The sequence below is a fragment of the Lepus europaeus genome, chromosome 4 (genome assembly GCF_033115175.1).
Source record: "Lepus europaeus isolate LE1 chromosome 4, mLepTim1.pri, whole genome shotgun sequence".
Taxonomy (NCBI): Eukaryota; Metazoa; Chordata; class Mammalia; order Lagomorpha; family Leporidae; genus Lepus; species Lepus europaeus.
The window spans coordinates 163,668,487-163,691,339 of record NC_084830.1 but is presented as its reverse complement, the minus strand read 5'-3'; the positions used below and the strand labels follow the sequence as shown (position 1 = coordinate 163,691,339).

The 22,853-nt window shown below is 43.9% G+C and overlaps 1 protein-coding gene across 10 annotated transcripts in view; it reads left to right on the top strand.

Annotated features, from left to right (window-relative positions):
• APC (APC regulator of WNT signaling pathway) overlaps positions 1–22,853 on the top strand; it is a 128,835-nt gene that overhangs the window by 74,079 nt on the left and 31,903 nt on the right. For 5 of the 10 annotated variants that reach the window (XM_062189317.1, XM_062189323.1, XM_062189319.1 and 2 more), the window contains exons 8-9: positions 4,745–4,849; positions 21,039–21,137. The exons of 1 other annotated variant lie outside the window; for it this stretch is intronic. In XM_062189317.1, the coding sequence (XP_062045301.1) occupies positions 4,745–4,849; positions 21,039–21,137 (204 nt within the window). The remainder of the gene's footprint in view (positions 1–4,744; positions 4,850–21,038; positions 21,138–22,853) is intronic. 4 more of the 10 variants (XM_062189321.1, XM_062189320.1, XM_062189326.1 and 1 more) reach the window with 2 other exon arrangements.

Below are 22,853 nucleotides of genomic sequence, written 5' to 3'. Positions count from 1 at the left end.
TGTCCTGGTGTGTGGTGCATAAGTGGAGTGGGTGTGCTAGCCATGAGTTAGCTAAAGGTCTTCGTGGGGTCGCCAGCAGTCATGTTGTATATTTTTAGCTATTGCCAGTTGAAAACAGAGAACCTGTGGTTTTTCTGCTGCACAGAAGTTGGGGAGGGTTTGGGTAGTTCAGCAGGGGCTGCAACACTGGTAAGGCTACAGGGAGGGCTAATGACCTGAGCTCCTTGCTTTTACTCCCTGCCTGCATCAAGTACAGAATGGCTTTAAAACCTTTAGAAATGGGGCTGGCGTTGTGGTGTAGCAGGTAAAGCCCCTGTCTGCAACATTGGCATCCCATGTGAGCATCGGTCCACGTCTCTGCTGCCCCACTTCTGATCCAGCTCCCTGCTAATGTCCTGAGAAGAAGCAGTGGAGGACAGCACAAGTGTTTGGGCTCCTGCCACTCACTTGGCAGACTCCCCTGGCTCTGCTTTCAGCCTTTGCAGCCATCTGGGCCGTGAACTGCATATGTGTGACTTTCAAATAAAATTTTAAAAATACGCAGTGAGAAATGCTTTTTTTTTTTTTTTTTTTTTTTGGACAGGCAGAGTTAGACAGTGAGAGAGAGAGAGACAGAGAAAGGTCTTCCTTCTGTTGGTTCACCCCCCAAATGGCTGCTATGGCCGGCGCGCTGCGCCGATCCGAAGCCAGAAGCCAGGTGCTTCTCCTGGTCTCCTATGCAGGTGCAGGGCCCAAACACTTGGGCCATCCTCCACTGCCTTCCTGGGCCACAGCAGAGAGCTGGACTGGAAGAGGAGCAACCAGGACAGAATTTGGCGCCCTGACCGGGACTACAACCCATAGTGCCAGCACCACAGGCGGAGGATTAGCCTAGTGAGCCGCAGCGCCAGCCGAAATGCATATTTTTTTAAAGATTTATTTATTTATTTTAAAGTAAAATTTACAGAGAAAGAGATCTTACATCTGCTGGTTCACTCCCTAGATGGCTGCAACAACCAGCAATGCGCCAGGCCAAAGCCAGGAGCCAGGAACTTCTTTTTTTTTTTTTTCTTCAAACATTGCTTTTCTTTTTTTTTTTTTCTTTTTTTATTTATTTGACAGGTAGCATTATAGACAGTGAGAGAGAGACAGAGAGAAAGGTCTTCCTTCCATTGGTTCACTCGCCAAATGTCTGCCACTGCCGGCACTGCGCCGATCCAAAGCCAGGAGCCAGGTGCTTCCTCCTGGTCTCCCATGCGAGTGCAGGGGCCCAAGCACCTGGGCTATCCTCCACTGCCCTTCCGGGCCACAGCAGAGAGCTGGAATGGAAGAGGAGCGACTGGGACTAAACTCCAGCGCCCATGTGGGATGCTGGTGCCGCAGGCGGAGGATTATCCAAGTGAGCCATGGCGCTGGCCCCACCAGGAACTTCTTAATCCAAGTCTCCCCCTTGGGTGGCAGGGGCCCAAACACATAAGCCTTCTGCTGCTGCTTTTCCAGGCCATTAGCAGAGAGCTGGACTGGAAGTAGAACAGCTGGGATATGACCCAGCTAATGGGATGCCAGCATTGCAGATGATGATTAAGCCTGTGCACAGTACTCTCTCAACTCATTAATAACCTGCAACCCAATTAAAAAAATTTCTATAAGGACAAGAGATGGGGCAGGCACTGTGGCATAGCGGGGAAAGCCACTGCCTGCAGTGCCAGCATCCCATATAGGTGCCAATTCCAGTCCCGGCCGCTCCGCTTCTGATCCAGCTCTCTGCTCTGGCCTAGGAAAGCAGTGGAAGGTGGCCCAGGTGCTTGGGCCTCTGTACCCACATGGGAGACCTGGAGGAAACTCCTGGCTTCTGGCTTCAGATCAGCACAACTCTGGCCATTGAAGCCATCTGGGGAGTGAACCAGCGGATGGAAGACCTCTCTTTTTCTGCCTCTGCCGCTCTGTAACTCTGCCTTTGAAATAAATAAATCTTTTAAGAAAAGAAAAAGGACAAGAGACACCTAGTGGTTAAGATGCCCACATCTCACAAAAGAGTACCTGGGTTCAGTGCCCAGTTCTAGCTCCTTATTCCAGTTTCATGTTCATGCACACCCTGGGAGGCAGCAGTGAGGGTGCAACTAATTGCAAGTAAATTCCCATGTGGGAGTTTCTGACTTTGGCTCCTTCCAACTCCCTTCCCTTTTAGGTGCTGGGGAGTGACCTAGCAGATAGGAGTTTGTGTGTACACACTGTCTAGCTCACTGTCTGTCTCTCTGCCTCAAATAAATAATTTCTTTATAAAAAAAAATAGACAAAAGATTTGAATAGGTACTTTACCAGAAAAGATGGGGAAATGACTGATAAACATATAAAAATTATTACATTAAGGGAATGCAAATCCAAACCTAAATGAGTTACTGCTTCCGACTCTTTACAGTGGCTGTCCTCATAAAGATGATAGTAAGTGTTGGTGAGGATATGAAAGAGCAAGAGCCCTCGTACATTGCAGGGGGGGTTGTAAAATGGTTCAGCTCTCTCTCCCTGTCTCTCCTCTGTCTCTGAAACTCTGCCTCTCAAATAAATAAATAATGGTTCAGCTACTTAAAAAATGATTTAACAATTCCTTGAAATATTGAACATAGAGTTACTATGTGGCTTAGCAGTCCCACTCCTGGTGCTGAGAAATAAAAACATATCAATACAAAAACCTTAAATTGGATGTTTGTAGCAGCATTGTTCATAATAGCCCAAAGTATGAACAGTACAAATGTGTATCAACTAGTGAACAAAGAAACAAAATGAGGTATACTCTTACAATAGGATTTTATTGGCTATTGCCAATAAATGTAGCAAATTATTGATACTTAACTATAATACAGATGATCCTCACAAACATGCTAAGTAAAATAAACCTGACACATGAAGTCCACTTGTGTGAAATATCTAGAAAAGGCAAATTTATAAAGACAATGCAGATAAGTGATTACCTGGGGCTGTCAATGGACTGTGCAGTAAATATAGGTGGCAGAAAGGTCTTACTGCAGTGATCAAAACATTGTAAAACCAGATTATGGCAGGGCTTGGTCAGTGTACTGAAACCTGTTTAATTGTACACTTAAAAAAGAGCATTTTTATAGTATGTGAATACCTCCACAAAGTTGTCTTTAAAATTTGTCAGGTTGAGAACCTTTGTCAAGGTTGAGAACCTTGAGGAAATTTTCCAGCCTTGGACATGAGGAGCTGGGTAGGATGATTCTTTCTTAGGCAGCAGAAGCAGCTGCTTCTGTCCTCTCATTGGCATGACTTTGGATTGACCCTGGAATGAGGGCAGACCCGTGCGCTGGGTCAGTAAGAGCAAAGGGAAGGAGTGACAGTAGAGCGTGTGATAGCCCATGTTGAATAATAGTGTGGGCTCCACAGCCAGACTGCAAGAGCTGTGATTGTCCCAGTTACGAAGTGTGTGACTGAAAGCCAGTCTGTGCCCCAATTTATCTGTAAAATGGGGGTGATAATGCTTCATAGGTGCCACATGTTTAGTGCCCCCTGAACATTGGATTTATTTTTTTTCACTTCCCTGTCTTCATCTGCATCACTTCCTGGTTTTCTGTACACCTCTCTGGCCTTTACAGGCTCATCTTCCCTTATTTAGACATTAATGGCAGGCATCCCTTAAGGCTACTTTCTCTTCTCTGTCCTCTCTCCCTAAGACAGTCTCACTTGCATAAGGCTTCAGTTTCTCTCCCTCTCACTCACTTTATCTCTCTCTCCTCATCTCTCAAATAAATACATAAAATAATTTTTTAAAGATTTACTTACATGCAACCTTCCCATTAATGTGTTAGCATGGGAGAATATTAGTGAGGTGGCCTTGCTGTAAGTCAGAGATATTAGAGTGCCTTCTGAGAATCACACTGAAGTTAAGCAAAATCATTAATTTTATTTTTACTATCTTCTTGTTTTATTTTCTCCTTAAATATGGTGCTTCAGCCACACCATGATTCTTTGACATTCTAGAACAAACTAAATGCTAGTTTGTTGATGGGAATGTTGCATGTAAATTAAGTTACATTTTAAAATGGTCTAGGAAAGCTTGATGTTTAAGGAATTCCAGTGGAAACCATTTTGTTATGCACTGTCACATTTTTAAAGTGTGATTTTTAGAGTATTTTCATAGAGGAAGAACAGAGGTGTTTATAAAAAATGGAGAAAATTATTTTATTTGTTTGATTCTGCAGTGGTATCTTCACAGAGTGATGCTTTGTACTGGATATAATCTGTTTTGAAATGACTGCTTTTCCTGGATATAATCTGTCATTTTTGTTTCACATAACAGATGGGTGGCTGCATTAGAAAAGATTTTGGTTCTGTCCATATGAGAGTCTGAGCTTAACCTTTGGTTTTATACAACTTTGTTAGCAGAGGATGTGTGTATTCTGTGTACAAATCTTTACTGCCGTATTTATAGCTCCATTAAGTGCCAGTTGTACAGCCTTGCAGGAAAGAAAGTGTTGTGCTCTGGTGGAGATGTGAGCACAGCTGGTGTGGGAGGCTGTTCCTGTGAATCTCAGAACCCTTTGTCTTGTGCTACTCTAATACTCACGGGATGTGCTTCACTTTCCTCTCACTGTGCTAGAGGTTGTAAAGGGTGTAGCGTGCTCTTCTGTGCCTTTGTCAACGTCTGATTGACGCATTTCAAGGCTTTAAAACAAGGAGTAAAAAAGCAGTGGGCTGAGAAGGCGTGCTCCGTTTTTGTATGTAATGATATTTAACTCCATGTTAACAGAGGTCATCTCAGAGCAAGCATGAAGCCGGCTCACATGAAGCCGAGCGGCAGAGTGAAGGCCCAGGATTGGCAGAAATTAGCGTGGCACCTTCTGGTAGTGGTCAGGTAAACAAACCGTTTTGTTGTGTTGTTTAAGGTAACTGTTGAAATATTCACAAGGGAGTTTGGGGTGGCCTGGCTCTCGGAGCAGTCTGTAAATCTTACTGGCCCCTTAGCCTTGAGGGCTGGCTCTAGAAGCATTCAGTACCAGACTGCTGTCACTTTCTCTCACAGCTGGCGGTAATGCTGTCTGAATTTCTAAGTGTATATGTAGCTTTGGCTTATAGGTTTCTGTATTAGCATAAAGCAGTAGATGTGAGAAGAACATTCTTTTGGAAAGCACTGTGCTGATACCCATGATTTGACCCAGTTATTATTTCCCGCATTGTGTGGGCTTGCCTTTCCCTAAGGCAGTCTGCAAAGACATTTTTTTACTTTTCTAAATTATCCTCAGGATTTAGTAAGTTTCTTAATTTAAGATTATATAAATATAGAAATTAAATTTTACTGGAAAAGTTTATTCTAAAGCTCATAAAAAGTAAAGGGCCATAATATTACGTTAACTGTAACTACATCATGTTCAACAAAATTATGGAAATCGGCATTATTTCAATGCAGGATCATTATATTTTTATGCTTCCATCCATTTTCTAAGTTTCAATGAAATACAGCCCAACTGAATTTTTCTTTAGGATGTTCTGTATTCTCAAATTTTCTTCAGTGAATATGTGTTTATGTTGTAAGCAATTCATTTATTTAAAAAAAAATTGCTCTAAAAATGGTCTTAAGAGAATTTTCCTAATGTCAACACAAAAATCCTTTAATCTAAAGGTTACTTTTGATAGTACTCTTTATTTATTTATTTTTAAAAAGCTTCTATTATTAGTTTTCATGAAAATTAGAGTTTGGAGCACATTTGGAACAGATTAAGGAAGCCACTTGACCATCTCCATTAAGTTGGAGGAAAAATGATTCTTCTAGGCCATATCCAAAATAGAAATGATTATAGTAACATTTTTTAAAAAATAGATTGTTATGGACTTATTTCTGTTTCTTAAAAGTGGATTAACAATTTACATTTCATTCTCTAAACAAAAGGTTTCCTGTCCTTTCTCAAATTTTAGTCTTATTTAAATCATTGATGGCCTCAGTTTTCATCCCTTGTGAAAATTGAAATATATAGATTAAAAAAAATAAAAGAAGCCTCTTGAGACGTCTGCAGTCCATATCAGAGTACCTGGGTTTGAGTCCCTGCTCTGCTTCCACTTCGAGCTTCCTGCTGGTAACTCCCTGAGATTCAGCAGATCATGCCTCAACTAGTTAGGTACCTGCCATCCCTGTGAGAGACCCAGGTTTAGTTCTTAGCTCCTGGCTTTAGCTTGGCCCGACCCAAGCTGTTGTGGGCATTTGGGGAATAAACCAGTAGATAGAAGATCTCTGTTTATCTCCCTCCCTCGTCCCTCCCTCTCTCCTTCCCCCCTCCCCCTTTTCTCTCTTTCTCTGTCTCCCTGTTTGTCTCTGCCTTTGAAGTAAATATAAATAAATAAAACATGAGGCTTAAAATGTCTGGTAGTTAAGTATTTAAAACAAGGAGATCCTTCTTTCCACATCACTGGTTAGCATTATACTGAAGATGCTTAAGTGATGAGTTCAGAAAGAAAGCAGTTAATTTAAGTGTTTGAGTATTTTCCTGTTTGTTGTTTACAGAATTATTTGGAAAGTTTATGCATTCCTACACATGTACAAAGAAGAAAACTTAAGTATTATGTGACCAAATAAATTAGTTGCTTAGGATTAGACCTACCCTTTGTGCTTCAAATCACATTCCAATTATTATGTTCTTTGAAAAAAACTTATCTCTCCAGTAAGCTGAATTATTGTATCAATATCATTGTTGCATCAAAATAGATTTTAAGTAGATAGAATTTAATGTCAGAAATGAAAGCTTGTCCTGAGTGTCAAGGAACAGCTTACTATTTCACTCTTTAGTATTTTCTTTTTCTACCTAATACCATTGGTTGAGCTCTTTACTTAACACAGAATTATTCTTAGGTATTTAAATCCAATTGAAAATTGATCCCTGTTAAAAATAAGAGTGGGAATAAGAGAGGGAGGAGATGTACAGTTTGGCACATGCTCCCTCAGACTTTACCTAAGGGTAAAGCTAAAAACTTGCCATGGGACTCCAAATCCCATTAAGTTGGTAGGTACCAATGCCATCTTACTAGTTAAAGAGGTCAGTTTAAGTTTATAACTGATCATAAAGATAGGATTAAGTATCAAGGGATCACATAAATAAGACCAAGTGTCTGCTAATAATAGTAGATAGAATCCTTTTTAATTGAGAATGAAAGAGAATGACCCAACATGGGAAGTGGGATACACAGCAGACTCATAGAATGACAAATGCCCCAAAACAGCTCTCTGGCCTCAGAATGAGCCCTTAAGGCATCCAGATCTGGCTAGAAAACCCATGAGAGCATTTCAGGCATGGAAAGCCAAGACACCGTGGCAAAAAATGACCTAAATGAAAGATCTCTGTGAGTGAGATCCCAGTGGACAGAACGGGCCATCAAAAAAGGAGATACCTTTCTCTGATGGGAGGAGAGAACTTCCACTTTGATTATGGCTTGTCTAAATAGTGTCGGAGTTAGTGAACTCAAGAGGCTTCCATAGCCTTGGCAGCTCATGACAAGAACCTTGGGTGATCACTGACAGCATAAATAAGAGTGTCAATTGTTAAATCAACAACAGGAGTAACTGTGCACTTGCTCCTCATTCAGGATCTCTGTTCTTAATGTGTTGTACTATAAGAATTAACGGTAAAACTTGTCTTCAAACAAGACTTTATACTCTGTGTGTCTGTGTGGGTGCAAACTGTTGAAATCTTTACTTAGTACAAAGTTTATTAAAAATGAATCCTAATGAAGAATGGGATGGGAGAGGGAGTAGAAGTGGGATGGTTTGGGGGTAGGAGGAAGGGTATGGGGGGAAGAAAGCTATAATCCAAAAGTTGTACTTATAAAATTTGTATTTATTAAATAAAAGCTTTCTATAAAAAATGAAAGCTATTAAAAATCTAATAAGATTAGAAGAAAATGTATAAAGAATTTTTATAATCATGAGGTGGGCAGGAAAACCATAATAAAAGGATGTGTAGGATCCTGTGTTGTGGTGTAACCTGCTAAGCTTCTGCCTAGGATGCCAGCGTGCTGTATGGGCACCTGTTCAAGTCCCAGCTGCTCTGCTTCCCATCCAGCTCCCTGCTAATGTGTCTAGGAAAGCAGCAGAAGATGGCCCAAGTCCTTGGGCCCCTGCCACCCACATGGAAGACCCACGGGGAGTTGCTGGCTTCTGCCCAACCCTGCCCTAGCCATTGCTGACACTTGGGGAGTGAACCATTAGTTGGAAGAAGATCTCTCTCTCTCTCTCTCTCTCTCTCTCTCTGCCTTTCTTTCTTTCTTTTTATTTTTTATTTTTTTGACAGAGTGGACAGTGAGAGAGAGAGACAGAGAGAAAGGTCTTCCTTTTGCCGTTGGTTCACCCTCCAATGGCCGCCGTGGCTGGCGCACTGCGGCCGGCACACCGCGCTGATCCGATGGCAGGAGCCAGGTGCTTCTCCTGGTCTCCCATGGGGTGCAGGGCCCAAGCACTTGGGCCATCCTCCACTGCACTCCCTGGCCACAGCAGAGAGCTGGCCTGGAAGAGGGGCAACCGGGACAGAATCTGGCGCCCCTAGAACCCGGTGTGCCGGCGCCGCAAGGTAGAGGATTAGCCTAGTGAGCCGCGGCGCCGCCCTCTCACTCTGCCTTTCAAATAAACAAAAATATAATCTCTAAAAAAGAAAAATATTTCACAAATCAGTGGGTGACAAGATATAAATCAAAATCACATTATTGGGGCCTACACTGTGGCGCAGCAGGTTAAAGCCCTGGCCTAAAGCGCCAGTGTCCCATATGGGCGCTGATTCTAGTCCTGGCTGATCGACTTCCAATCCAGCTCTCTACTACGGCCTGGGAGAGCAGTGGAAGATGGCCCAAGTCCTTGGACCCCTGAACCCACATGGGAGACTCTGGAGGAAGCTCCTGGCTCCTGACTTCGGATCGGCGCAGCTCCAACCATTGCAGCCAACTGGGGAGTGAACCAGCAGATAGAAGACCTCTCTCTGTCTGTACCTCTCTCTGTAATTCTTTCAAATAAATAAAATAAATCTTAAAAAAAAAAAAACACATTATTAGCATACATTGATGTCAAAAAAAAGTTAAAATGTGTAACACATAAAGAATATTTTCAGATCAAATATTTTTAAATGGGACAAAGGACATAAACAGGAAATAAGAAATTAAAATTACCTGTAAACATGTGTAAAAGTGACCAGTTTTACTAATAATGATATAAAATATAAATCATAGCCAAAAATGAGATCGGGATGTAAGGTCTTTGGGTTGGCAAAAATAAATGACAGTACGTGATGGTAAGTAGAGTGTATTTAAAGCTGTAATGTGCACGCTATAGGAGTTATTTTAACAACAAAGATTTTAGGCTGATATGGTAATCAATCAAGAGTAGTCAGTTTGAAGAAATTCATCATAACACTTAAAATAGCAAATAGTTAGAAATAACTTAATTGTTCATTAATCTGTGAGGAATTGGTTAACAAGCATCCGGTTGGCTGTGAGTGACTGGGTAGGCGGCTTTGGAGTCAGCCGGCCTGGGAAATCCCACTGGTCTGCCAGCTGGATCTTGTGCTGGCTGTGAGTTCTTCTGTTTCTCTGAGTAAAATGAGAATGACTTCGAAGATAAGTGAATATGCACTCAGCACAGTCCCGGGCATAGGGTAAGTGTTCAGCAGCTGTGGACGACTGTGTAAATTAACAAGTGTTTATTATGTGCCACATACTGTGTTGGGCTCTGGAGATGGAGCACTGAAGAGGACAGACAGCACTGGCCTCACAGAACTGCGTGGGACATCCATGCATATGTTAACAATGATAACTCGTGCATCTAACATTTGTCAGCTTTGGCCTGGCCTTTTCTAATACGTCCTGCGCGATACAGTCAGAGCAGCCCTGTGTCGATGGCTGCTCACTGCCCATAGAACGAAGTACAGATTCTCGTATTGCTTGTTCCTCCAGCAGCCTCATAGTTTGTCCTGGTTCTTGAGTATGTCCAGACCTCCCATGTGACATTTCTTTTCCTAGAAATTGCATCTGCTTCAGTTCACTTGTGTGCATTTTATTCATCCTTCCCCTCAGTTTCTGTGTCAGTTCTTCCTGGGTGTTTTCCTTGTCCAGCCTTCTTACATCAGATAAAGTGCTCTCAGACACCCTGTACCTCTGCTCCCACAGCACTTAGTACTATTTATTGTTGGCTCAATGGACTTCCTGCCTTTTTTTTTTCTAAGATTTATTTATTTATTTGAGAGGTAGAGTTGCAGACACTGAGAGGGAGAGATAAAGAGAAAGGTCTTCCATCCGCTGATTCACTCCCCAAATGGCCACAACGGCTGGAGCTGTGACAATCCACAGCCAGGAGTCAGGAGCTTCCTCCTGGTCTCCCACATGGGTGCAGAGGCCCAAGGACTTGGGCCATCCTCTACTTCTTTTCCAGGTCGTACCAGAGAGCTGGATCAGAAGAGGAACAGCCGAGACTAGAACCGGTGCCCATACAGGATGCTGGCGCAGCAGGTGAAGGATTAGCCTACTGTGCCACAGCACCGACCCCAACTTCTTGTCTCTTAAAAGTCCTTTTAACCACATCGTATTGTTCTTGCTCACATTATACCCCAGACAATGTAGTCCAGAGAGTCCAGAGAGTATGCATTTAATAAATGTTTGTATATTATCCGTAACAGAGACTAATAACCTATTTAGTTTAAAGGCAAGTGTTATGACTTCTCATTTTTTTGTATCTGTGCAAGTAGAGAGCTATGTAGGATAATGTTGTTCAAAACGTTACAGATACTTATCTCTAAGTGTTGAGATTTTTATTTTTTTTTATTTATTTTTTTTTAACTCTCTTCCACTGCTTTCCCAGGCCATAGCAGAGAACTGGATCAGAAGTGGATCAGCCGGGACTTGAACCAGCGCCCATATGGGATTCTGACTCTGCAGGTGGCAGCTTGACACGCTGTGCCACAGTGTTGGCCCCTATGTGTTATTTTTATAATTTATAACACCTATGAAACCATTTTCATTTTAGGAAAACAAAGTACTGGCTGAATTTCCATTCCTTAATAGCTTAGAATGTCTCACTCCAGAGTCATTTCATGATACATAATGTTAGTTATTTCATTTAAGGATGACAGAGGAAAAGATCTGTAGAAAACAATAAGCTAGGGCCGGCACAGCAGCTCACTTGGCTAATCCTCCGCCTGCGGTGCTGGCACCCCGGGTTCTAGTCCCAGTCGGGGTGCCGGATTCTGTCCCGGTTGCTTCTCTTCCAGTCCAGCTCTCTGCTGTGGCCCAGGAAGGCAGTGGAGGATGGCCCAAGTGCTTGGGCCCTGCACCCCATGGGAGTCCAGGAGGAAGTACCTGGCTCCTGGCTTCGGATCAGCACGGCGCACCGCCCACAGTGCGCCGGCCGTAGCAGCCATTTGGGGGGTGAACCAATGGAAAAAGGAAGACCTTTCTCTCTCTCTCTCTCTCTCTCTCTCTCTCTCTCACTCACTCACTGTCTAACTCTGCCTGTCAAAAAACAAAAACAAAACAAAAACAATAAGCTGGGGCCTAGTATTCATCATTCTTCAAATGAGGAATTTCAAGAGAGTAATAGGGCATTGTTAGTGTCATTTGTGGATGTACCTGCCCGGGCAGTGTTGGAATGGCACTGATGCTGGTCATACTGTCTGGTTCCTTTCAGTCACTTGTTTTAAAACAACTATAGCTACTTCTAGATCCTAATGTAGAGGAGTGATCTCTCTCGGTGTCATTTGTTTTATGTCAGGTTTTCTTTAACCTGCCTCAGTAGGGTCTATACACGTGATCGCCTCTTAAGTTCATTACTTTGTTTTGCTTATTATTTGTTCCAGAAACACAAACCATTGACACTAATTGAAAAAGAAATGCAATGACTTTGACTTTCTCTGGATCATAGCAGCATGTTCCACCACGTGGAGGTTTATCCTACCCAGTCCCTCGCCTGATTTCCTGACCACATCCAGTTTGTGGAGTGATCTTTAGGAAGTGTCAGTCATCCTCTTCGTAAAACCCTATATTAGCTTCCTGTGGTTCTTAGAATAAAGATAACCCCTTTATTATGTCCCGTGTGGTCTGCTCCTGCTCTCTTGTCAGCTTTAGGTCACCTCTTGCTCTTACCACAACAGCCAGCACATCCCACTTTGTGGTATGAGTCTGTGCTTAAGCACCAGTTTCTCTGAGAGACTTGAAGAGATCAAACCTCGCTGTTACAGGCTGTTGAAGCATGGGCTTTCTGCTTTGGAGATGACCACATTTGCAGTTTTACATTTATTTGTGTGATTATTTACTTAATATCTGTGTTTAACCCTGCCAGATTATAAGCTCTGGAAGAGCAAGGAGTCTGTCGGGTCTTGTTGGGGCATAGTAGATAGCAGTGAATAGCTGGTTGGTTGGAGGGAAGAACTGACATGCCTGCTAGAAACGGGATTTCTGTGATGAATCTCCCTTGGGAGTTCAGTAGCGGGAAAAGCTAGAAGTGAATTATCCAGGCCAGGTCCTTGCTTGTCTAGTATATAACTGTGTGTGTGACTCATTTGTTCGTTGGTTCTCAGCTCTTCTATTTGAAACTTAGAACCAGATCTCTAGTAATAGTAAGTAGTGATGAAGTTCCACCAAAAGTGGAAAAGGTAGAATGATAGGACAACTCATTCTTCGGCTAGCTTTAAAAACCTTTATTAAGGGGCCAGCGCTGTGGTGCAGCAGATTGAAGTCCCTGCCTGCAGCTCCGGCATCCCATATGGGCACTGGTTCAAGTTCTGGCTGTTCTACTTCCAATCCAGCTCCTTGTTAGTGAGCCTGGGAAAGCGGCAGTAGATGGTCCCAGTCCTTGGGCCCCTGCACCCACGTGGGAGACTCGGAGGAAGCTCCTGGTCCTGGCTCCAGCCTGGCCCGGCTCCTGTCGTTGTGGCCGTTTGAGGAGTCAACTAGCCGATGGGAGATCTCTGTTGCTCTACCTCTCTCTGTAACTCTACTTTTCAAATAAATTAAATATTTTTTAAAACACTTTTATTAGGGAAAATTCCAAACATATTCAGAGGTACACAGAATAATACAGTGACCCACGTGTCCCCATCCACTTTGACCTTCTACTTTATTTTATTGTTAAAGAAGATAACCAGGTATCATCATTTCTTCTAGACATATTTCACTGTGTGTTTCTACAAGATAAGAACACATTTTGGTAGGGTTTTGATTTTTTTTTTTTTTTGGTGTTTTTGTTTTGTTTTTAGTTTTTATTTATTTACTCAAAAGGCAGGGAGATAGAAATCTGCCATCTGTGGGTTACTCGTCAAATGGTGGCAATGGCCAGGGCTGGGTTAGGCTGAAGCTGAAAACCAGGAACTCAGTCCAGGTGTCCCTCAGGGGTAACAGGGACCCAACTACTTGAGTGATCACCTGCTGCCTTCCAGGGTGTACACCAGCAGGAAGCTGGAATGGAAGAGAGGCAAGACTCAAACCCAGGTACTCTGATATGGGATACAAGAATCCCAAGCAGCATGTTTACCACTATGTGAAACGCCCACCGCAGATCACTTTTTAAAAATACCTGTCGGGACCAGCGCTGTGGCGTAGCAGGTAAAGCCGCCGCCTGCAGTGCTGGCTTTCCATATGGGCGCCAGTTCGAGTCCCAGCTACTCCACTTCCAATCCAGCTCTCTGCTATGGTCTGTGAAAGCAGTAGAAGATGGCCAAAGTCTCCCCTGCAGCCACGTGGGAGACTGGGAGGCAGCTCCTGGCTCCTGGCTTCAGATCGGCACAGCTCCCACTATTGCAGCCATCTGGGGAGTGAACCATCAAATGGAAGATCTGTCTCTCCCTCTCCCCCTACCCCTCTCCCCCTACCTCTCCTCCTGTCCCTCTCCCTCTCCCTCCCCTCCCCCTCTCCCTCCCCCCTCCTTCCTCCTCCCCCTCCCCCCTTCTCCCTCTCCCTCTCTCCCTCTCTCCCTCTCTCCCTCTCTCCCTCTCTCCCTTTCTCCCTTTCCCTCTATCCCTCTCTCCCTCTCTCACTCTCCCTCTCCCTGTCCTTCTCCTTCTCTCTTTCTCTCTCTGCCTCTACCTCTCTGTAACTCTTTCAAATAAATAAAATAAATCTTTTTAAAAAAATACGTAACTGTAGTGCTGTTAACACTCCCAAAGAAACTAACAGTAATTCCTTAACAGTATCATAAACCTAAAGAATATTCAAATTTGTAATTATTTTGTATCTTTTTCAAGACTTATAAAGAATACAGAGAAGATCCTTGAGGTAGCATTGGTCAATGAATCTCTGTACCCTGTTTTAATCAATAGGCTCCTTCTTTATGTCATTTTGTTGTCTGGCTGTTCATTTATTTAATGAAGAACCAAAGTTGTTTTTCTTATAGTTTTTCATACTGTAGAGTTTGCTGATAGCATCCCCATAATATAATTTATCATGTTCCTTTAGCATCTGTACTTCCTGAAAATTGATAGTTCTAAAAATGTGATCCGATTTGGATTCAATTCTTTTTTTATTCCTTTTTTCCTTTTTTTTTTTTTTTTGCAAGACTTTTCCATTAACAGCATGATAATCTTCCATCAGGAAATACATGATGTCTGATTGTCCCTCTTTTTGTGATAATAACAGCCATTAATAATGCCTGCCTCTATTAATTCACTAGAGATTAGAGAATTAGCTTTAATAATTCCATGAAGAGAAACTTCTTATCTACCATTTAATTGCTTCTTGGTACAGTCTGCACAGATAAATAAGGGAAATGTTTGTATCTTTCCCTCTCCTCTGTCGGATTTCACAAGGAGTTGACAATTGCTTCTTTCTGATGGTCCCTTTCTGATGGAACCCTTTGAAATTAATTTCTAAAGTGAGCAAACAGAGAAAAAGTAGTGTCGTAACCTAGCAGGTGCAGTTGAAATGGACTGCAAACCACTCTGCTCAGGATGACCATCAGGCATTGTCATCCCAGTCCCTCTCAGAAACGTTTGAGTCATATCAAGCTGTGGGTATTGAATGGTGAATAAGGGGAAAGCAGAAAATAGACAGCTGATTGATTTTCATATCTACGCAGAGGACTCCTTGCTACTCCGCAGCCCATTTTTCACTTTGTTAATCTTTTCTGCCACCTCTTTCGGTTAAATTTTTTATTTTAATTTTTAATTAGTTTTTAACAGATTCGGTGTGATTTGTAGATAAAATTTAAGAGCATAATGATGTTCCCTTCCTCCTCTACCACCTGTTTCACTTGGAAGATAATGTAAAAAACTCTTCGGTCAGTGTTCAGAGTTTCTTTACAAAGCACCTTGCATTGTGCCCAGGGTGTGCCTTGCCATAGGATATGGCGAGCCTGGTATGTGCTGCGTTATCTTCCAGAAGCTTACAATCTGCAAGACAGATAGGCTGTTCCCAAAAGTGCTCTGACAGGCAGGGACATCGTGCCACAGAAACACATTAGAAACTTGAAACAATCTAGTTTTAGAATGAGGTTGGTCATGGAGAAGACTATAGGTTAATTCAATCTGACACCTAAAATATGGTTGGGTGAAGAGTTCAGTGATCTCAGTGGAAGAGGAGGATGTCCTGTTTCCTAACCTCATCTCTGAGAACCTTCGGGCCAGCACTACAGCATAGCAGGTAAAACCACCTCCTGCATCCCAAATGGGCGCCAGTTTGAGTCCCGGCTGCTCCGTTTCTCATCCAGCTCCCTGCTAATGTGCCTAGGAAAGCAACAGAGGATGGCCCAAGTGCTTGGGTCCTGCACTCATGTGGGAGACCTGGAAGAAGTTCCAGGCTTCTAACTTCATACCAGCCATGTGGCCATTTAGGGAGTGAACCAGCGAATGGAAAATCTCTCTCCCTCGCTCTAACTCTACCTTTCAAATATATAAATAAATCTAACAAGAGGGAAAAAAATGAAAACAAAAAATGTACTTTAAAATATTTAAATGTATATGCCTTTAAAAAAAAAAAGTCTGAGAGTCTAGCTCAGAAATAACTGACTATCTGAGAAGTACAGTCTGCCAGGTTTGGGTGCTGGATGTGAGTGCTGAGGAGGGGAGACGTCTAGAATGGTTGCCGGGTTCTCTTGTCATCAGCCAGAGGACCAGTGATGTAGCTGAGCAATAATTCTAGGTAATGGGGGAGGCTCCTGCTGGAATATAGTAAGGCCAGTTCTGAAAATGTTAAGTTTAAGATTACATGTTAGGCCGGCGCTGTGGCTTAACAGGCTAATCCTCCGCCTTGCAGCGCCGGCACACCGGGTTCTAGTCCCGGTTGGGGCGCCGGATTCTATCCCGGTTGCCCCTCTTCCAGGCCAGCTCTCTGCTGTGGCCAGGGAGTGCAGTGGAGGATGGCCCAAGTCCTTGGGCCCTGCACCCGCATGGGAGACCAGGAGAAACACCTGGCTCCTGGCTTCGGATCAGCGCGATGAGCCGGCCACAGCGGCCATTGGAGGGTGAACCAACGGCAAAAAGGAAGACCTTTCTCTCTGTCTCTCTCTCTCACTATCCACTCTGCCTGTCAAAAAAAAAAAGATTACATGTAAAAATTGTAAATCTGAGACACAAGCAGCAATGTCAGGTGGGCTATTAGATATTTGAGTTTGTACTCGAGGAGAAGATAAAGAATGTGATAATTAAATATATGACAGATTTTTACCCTGCAAGTGAGTACACAGTAAAGACAAAGACCTAGGCCAAAACCTCAAAGCAGTAGAATAATATTGTCCCCAAAAGAGGGAACACTTTATGTGCTATTGCCACAGGGACTAGAAAATTTCAACTGGGTTTCACCCCCAAAAAAACAGTTCTCTGCTGATCTTGGCAAGAAGAGCTTCCTTGGGTTGTTTCACTAACACATTGAGTTAAGGTTTAAATGTAGAAGAGAGCAGTTTCCGCTAACTTTAAAATAGTTGTGTGTGAACTGCCCAAGGGAGAAAAGGCCATTAACCGATGCACACGAAAGGTTTTGGCGATAATTTGTTTTTTAAGATAGGTAAAGGTTGGAGATGGATACAAACAAAAAGCAGTGGGGGAGGGAAAGGGTCCAGAGCACATGAGAAGGGATACCTCTGATGCAGGTCGTTGCCTTGGTGTTAGCCAGAAGTTGAGGGGCTTCTGTCTGTTGGTCTCTGTTTCTCTACAAAATAAAAGGTAAAACTATGTACAGCATGGGAAGGAGAAGAGCCCCAGTTTTGTACAGCTAATTTAAAATAGCTTTTGGAAGGAAAGCAATGCGAGCTGGCTGGGAAGACACAGGATTGCAGGTGCAGCACTGAGGGACAAGGTGACTGTAAACAAGCATGTCTGTGCAGCATCCTAGAGCACTCTGTGGTTGTTTGACTTGCTCCCATTTCTCAGGTGCTGCCCAGCAGGTCATGTAATGATGTAGGGAAAACAGGTAGATTCTTCGACAGGTGAAGCATTTCCAGACAGCTGGATAGAGTAACTGTGGGGTGAGCTACTGAAAATTAGTGGGAGAGTTAGGCAAGTGATAAGCAACTAAAGAAATCCAAGCTGAACTGGATAGAAAGATCTGTGTACTGGGCATTGCAGTATTGCAAAAGAATCAGTGTTTTAGGGACAGGTGAAGGCCAGGAAGTAAAAGGGACATGAAGTTAGAAGTAGAAGCTGCAGGCTAATCCTCCACTTGCGGCGCCGGCACACCGGGTTCTAGTCCCGGTTGGGGCGCCAGATTCTGTCCCGGTTGCTCCTCTTCCAGTACAGCTCTCTGCTGTGGCCCAGGAAGGCAGTGGAGAATGGCCTAGGTCCTTGGGCCCTGCACCCGCATGGGAGACCAGGAGGAAGCACCTGGCTCCTGCCTTTGGATCAGCGCGGTGCGCCGGCCGCAGCGGCCACTGGGGGGTGAACCAACGGAAAAGGAAGACCTTTCTCTCTCTCTCTCTCTCACTGTCCACTCTGCCTGTCAAAAAAAAAAAGTGGAAGCTGCATAAGTATTCATGAAGTATGGAATACGATTCCATGAGGAAGGTTGGATCAGAACAGCAGTGGGAAATGGGTCCACATACGCTGGGGCTGAGAGTTGGGAATGATAGAGCTGGTGCTGAGTGTCTTGGACACTGAGCAACACTGATGGAAAAGAAGTGCAGCATGACCGATTTAGCCAGTCTTGAGCTTGTGAGTTAATCACCCTCAAGTTTCTATAGAATTCAGTTATGAGTTGGGTGGGAAACAGTTCATAGGAAGTTAGATTTCTGGTGCAGTGAAGAGACCAGCCCTCTGAAAGAAGTTGGCTCAGGTTTGCATTAATGAAATGCCCAAAAAGATTCTTAAGGTTCAAGTTCATAGAGACTATAGATATAGGAAGTGTTGCAAAGTCAAGGAACTATCTAGGAAGATACTAAGACTGTAGCTTAAAGGAGATCTGGTATCTAAACGATGTGAGAGTCAGGAACAGGTTTCATTGTGGAACTAGATTTTGCCTTGTTTTATAATTTATCCCCTGGCTTTATCTTGTCTCAAATAATGCACCATTGATCTCAGTAGACATTACTGTTTCTGTGGGTTTGCAGTGCCAGCACAGCTGAGCTGAGAGACTGTGGGTCAGGGTCTCTCACAGGCCACAGACATCTCAGCGCTTCCCCAGGAACAGTCAGCTTCTGACTTCACTGGCTGGCTCTGGCAGGCCCCACGTCCTCAGCACCTGTGGGCCTGAAACATCAGTTCTGTGCCACATGGGCCTCCCCTAAGAGGGAAGCCGCGGTCTTTAACCTCTCCAACACTGTTGACTAGAAGCCAAGCCTTACATCTAGCACAGACTCCAGAGGATGTCTTGAGTACCACGAGCAAGGACCCTGGGAGCTCTCTTCAGAGGCTGCCTGCAAACAGAAGCAGTTAAGTATTCCTAAAAAGAGTGTGTCTGCTTCCTACAGTCATTCCCTTCTACCACAGACTGAGAGACTTGCCAGATATACCCAAAAACACCCCCAACTATTCTGCCCTGAGCTTAGTCCCTCAAAGCTGATCCTGTAGACGTGTCATGAGCTCCTTATCTCCAGATCTATTTGTGGTTACACAGACACAACACATGCGCTTTCTGACCTCTGCTCGTGCCTCTGCCTCAGGTGCCCTCTCACTGATCCCCCTCATCCTTTTTATCGGCTAAATTCTCCTCCTAGTTCAGATCCAAAGTCAGATGCCACTTTTCCCAGAACACAGCTGTTGAGCTCCAGATCCGGACTGTGTGGTGAGGGTAGGAACATCTTGTTGCACGATCCCTAGTGACCAGTGCGCCATGTAGAACATGGCGTGAGCTCAGTCAGCGTGGCTGTGGTTGCATATGGATTGGAAGACCATTCCAGAAGCACTCAGGAGCTGGTAGCAGTGGGAAGAGAAGGACGATGAGTTTTCCCTCACTGTCCCTTCTCCCTGCCTATTCCCAGTTGAGAAATATCCCTAAAGGATTATGAGCATGAAGACCCTACCCCCACAGAGGGAGAGAAGAGGAGAGTGACGTTCTTCATCCAACCTAGATTTCCCTGTGTGGGTGTGAAGGCGTGCAAAGTCATGCTTTTAAAAGAGGGAACCGTTAAAACATAGCTGTCAAATTAGAATTTCTTTTAATCAACTTCGAGGAAAGGTTAAGTATATAGTTGAATGTGGTTTGACAATTGCAGTCTTCTCTTAAAAATGCTGTTACGAATGAATATCTAAAAAAAGCTTTTGTGGACCAATTAAAAAACCTTATCTTGGCCTATAATGTGATTTCATGGAGGTTCTAAGCAGCTCTCTTGAAAATGAACTTTGAAGGACAGTGTTGTGTCACAGCAGGTTAAGCCCACATTCCATATCAGCATACCCACTCCCGCTCCCGATTCCAGCTTCCTGCTGATGTACACCCTGGGAGGCCGTGTGATGGCTCAAGCGGTTGGGTCCCCACCACTCACATTTGAGATCTAGATTGCACTTCTAGCTGCCAGCTCCAGTGTGGCCAAGCCCTGGCTGTTGCAGGCATTTAAAGAGGGAACTAGCAATGGCAACTATGTGTGCTTGCTGAGTCACAGGACTTTGGGCAGGAAAATGGCACAAGTAGAATTGTGTCTTTTAAAGAATGTGGAAGACAGGGAGGAGAGGGCACAGGCAGGAAGTTGAGGAGAAGATACCTCTGATACCCTCGCTACCTTGTAAATGAATAAACAATAATGTGTGTAAAACGACTGTTTATTGCCCACCAAACACTTTGTCCTCCATCCAAATTAAGCTGGCACATGTGCTTCCCACATGTAGACCCTTATACTAGTTTCAGGGGCCTGCACCAAAATGCAGGGTCTGCCTTAAGTGTCATTTATGTTATGTGGCCCTTAATAGACCCTAAGTAGGTAGTTAATTCTTTTCTCTCAATGTTTTACTTATTTTTATTTATCTGAAAGGCAGGCAGGGATCTCTCCTCTACTGGCTTACTCCCTAAATGCTCACAAAAGCTAGGGCTGGGCCAGACCAAAGCCCCAAAAATTCCAAACAGGTCTCCCACGTGGGTGGCAGGGACCCAAGTACTTGACCCATAACCTGCTGCCTCCCAGAAAGCTGGATCAAAAGTGGAGTGGAGACTTGAACTCAGGCACTTCAGTATGCGATGCAGGCATTCCAAGCAGTGTCTTCCACACTGCAGCAACGCCTGCCTCTCCTTAGTATTTTCCACATTCTTTACTATGGCGCTTACACTGCACTGCATTTGTTTATTTGTCATGTCTTTCTCCAATAGATGCTTCTAGCAGTCCTCTCTAAATGAAATCTCCAAGTAAGATCTTGGAGAACTTGTCCTGTACCAAATTAACACTTGACTTTTGGGCAGTCCTTCATTGCTTTCCATCAGTCAGCTTCTGGGTTCATTTATTTTAACCTGTGGGAAAACATGACTAGAATATCGTCCACGTTTGCTCACTCCCACATTGTAGTTTAGTTCTCTTATGTGTTTATAGTTAAAAGTATTTATTTTTGACTAGTTGTAACAGTCATACTTACAATGATACATTTAGTTTTTTGCCCTAAAGACAGTTCATCTGGAGTACCTTCACATGCAGTTTTCTCTGTTTATATTATACTAGCTGTGATTTGCTTAATTTCTAGGGTTCAGCCACACGGATGGACCACGAAACAGCCAGTGTTTTGAGCTCAAGTAGCACACACTCTGCTCCTCGAAGGCTGACAAGCCACCTGGGCACCAAGGTAACCAAAGATTAAAAACCCTAGCAACTCAGACTGCGAACACTGCTAAGACATTCTTTATGATACTAAAATATCTTTTAAAAAAAAAATTACTTATTTGAAAGTCAGAGTTATAAAGACAGAGGTGAGACAGAAATCTTCCATCCACTGGTTCACCCCCACAAATGGCCACAACAGCCAGGGCTAGGCCAGGCTGAATCTGGGAGCCAGGAGCTTCCTCTAGGTCTCCCACTTGAGTGCAAGTGCCCAAGGACTTGGGCCATCTTTTGCTGCTTTCCCAGGCACGTTTTCTTATGTACTTCTGAATCAGAAGCGGAACAATATTTATTTACTTACTTGAAAGAGAGGGAAAGAGAGATCTTCCATTTGCTGCTTTACTCCCTAGATGACAGCAGGTCCAGGCAGAAACCAGGAGCCTCATCCAGGTCTCCCATGTGGGTAACAGGGACCCAAACACCTGGGCCATCCAGTTCTGCCCCACCCAGACCACCTGGGAGCTGGATCAAAAGTGGAACAGCCAGCACACAAACCAGGGTCCACATGGGACACTGGCGTTGGTGTCACAGACGGCCTTAGCTGCTATGCCACTACTCCAACCCCTCAAAAATCTCTTAAAGAAATAGCATCTAGGGCTGCCGCCGCAGCTCACCAGATTAATCCTCTGCCTGTGGCGCCGGCACCGTGGGTTCTAGTCCCGGTTGGGGGGCGCCAGATTCTGTCCCTGTTGCTCTTCTTCCAGTCCAGCTCTCTGCTGTGGCCCAGGAGTACAGTGGAGGTTGGCCCAGGTCCTTGGGCCCTGTACCTGCATGGGAGACCAGGAGAAGCACCTGGCTCCTGGCTTTGGATCGGCGCAGTGCGCCGGCTGCAACGCACCGGCCGTAGCAGCCACTTGGGGGTGAACCAATGGAAAAAGGAAGACCTTTCTCTCTGTCTCTCTCACTGTCTAACTCTGCCTGTCAAAAAAAAAATAAAAATAAAAAAAATAGCATCTAATACAAAGAAGCATAACATGAAAAAGGAGGACTATAAACTCCAAATTGTTTTGTTTTTAATTCATTTTAAGCCTATCCACTTCCCCGCAAGTGTCCTAAACTCCAGCCAAACTGGCTCCATTCCTGCCTGGTGAGTGCTGCTGTGACTGCAGCTTCTGGTGCTGTTGACAGACGCACCTGCCCCTTTTTCCCCACCACAAGGGACTGCCAGAATCCCAAAGCTCTTCCTGGGTTCTTCACAGAATGTTTTCTGCCATCCCTCTGTAGCCCCCTAAGCCGCCCTTAAATCACTACCAATCAGCATGAAACGCTCTTCAGGAAAAACAGGGGCTGTTCTTTATCTCTCTTGCAGCATCAAGTTCAGAACCCACAGGGTTTCTGTTATGAATTGAAATGGATGGAGAAACGGTTGCAGTTGCAGTTGAATGTTACCGAACACTGCTGGCTGAGCTTTCTTAGGGTCCCTCAGATGTTAACAGATATTTTAGGATTTGGAAATACTGTTTGAAAAGAAAATATTTTATTATTATTTTAAAGTCAGAAGCTTTAATATCATGTTAACTGAAATGAAATTCTATGTTACTAAACAATATATTTTCCATTAAATCTAAATATTTTCACAGCATACTGTGTATCACTTCTTTTCTTTTTTTTAGATGTGTTTATTTAGTTGAAAGGCAGAGATAGAAAGGGGGAGAGAGAGAGAGAGATATCTTCCATCTTC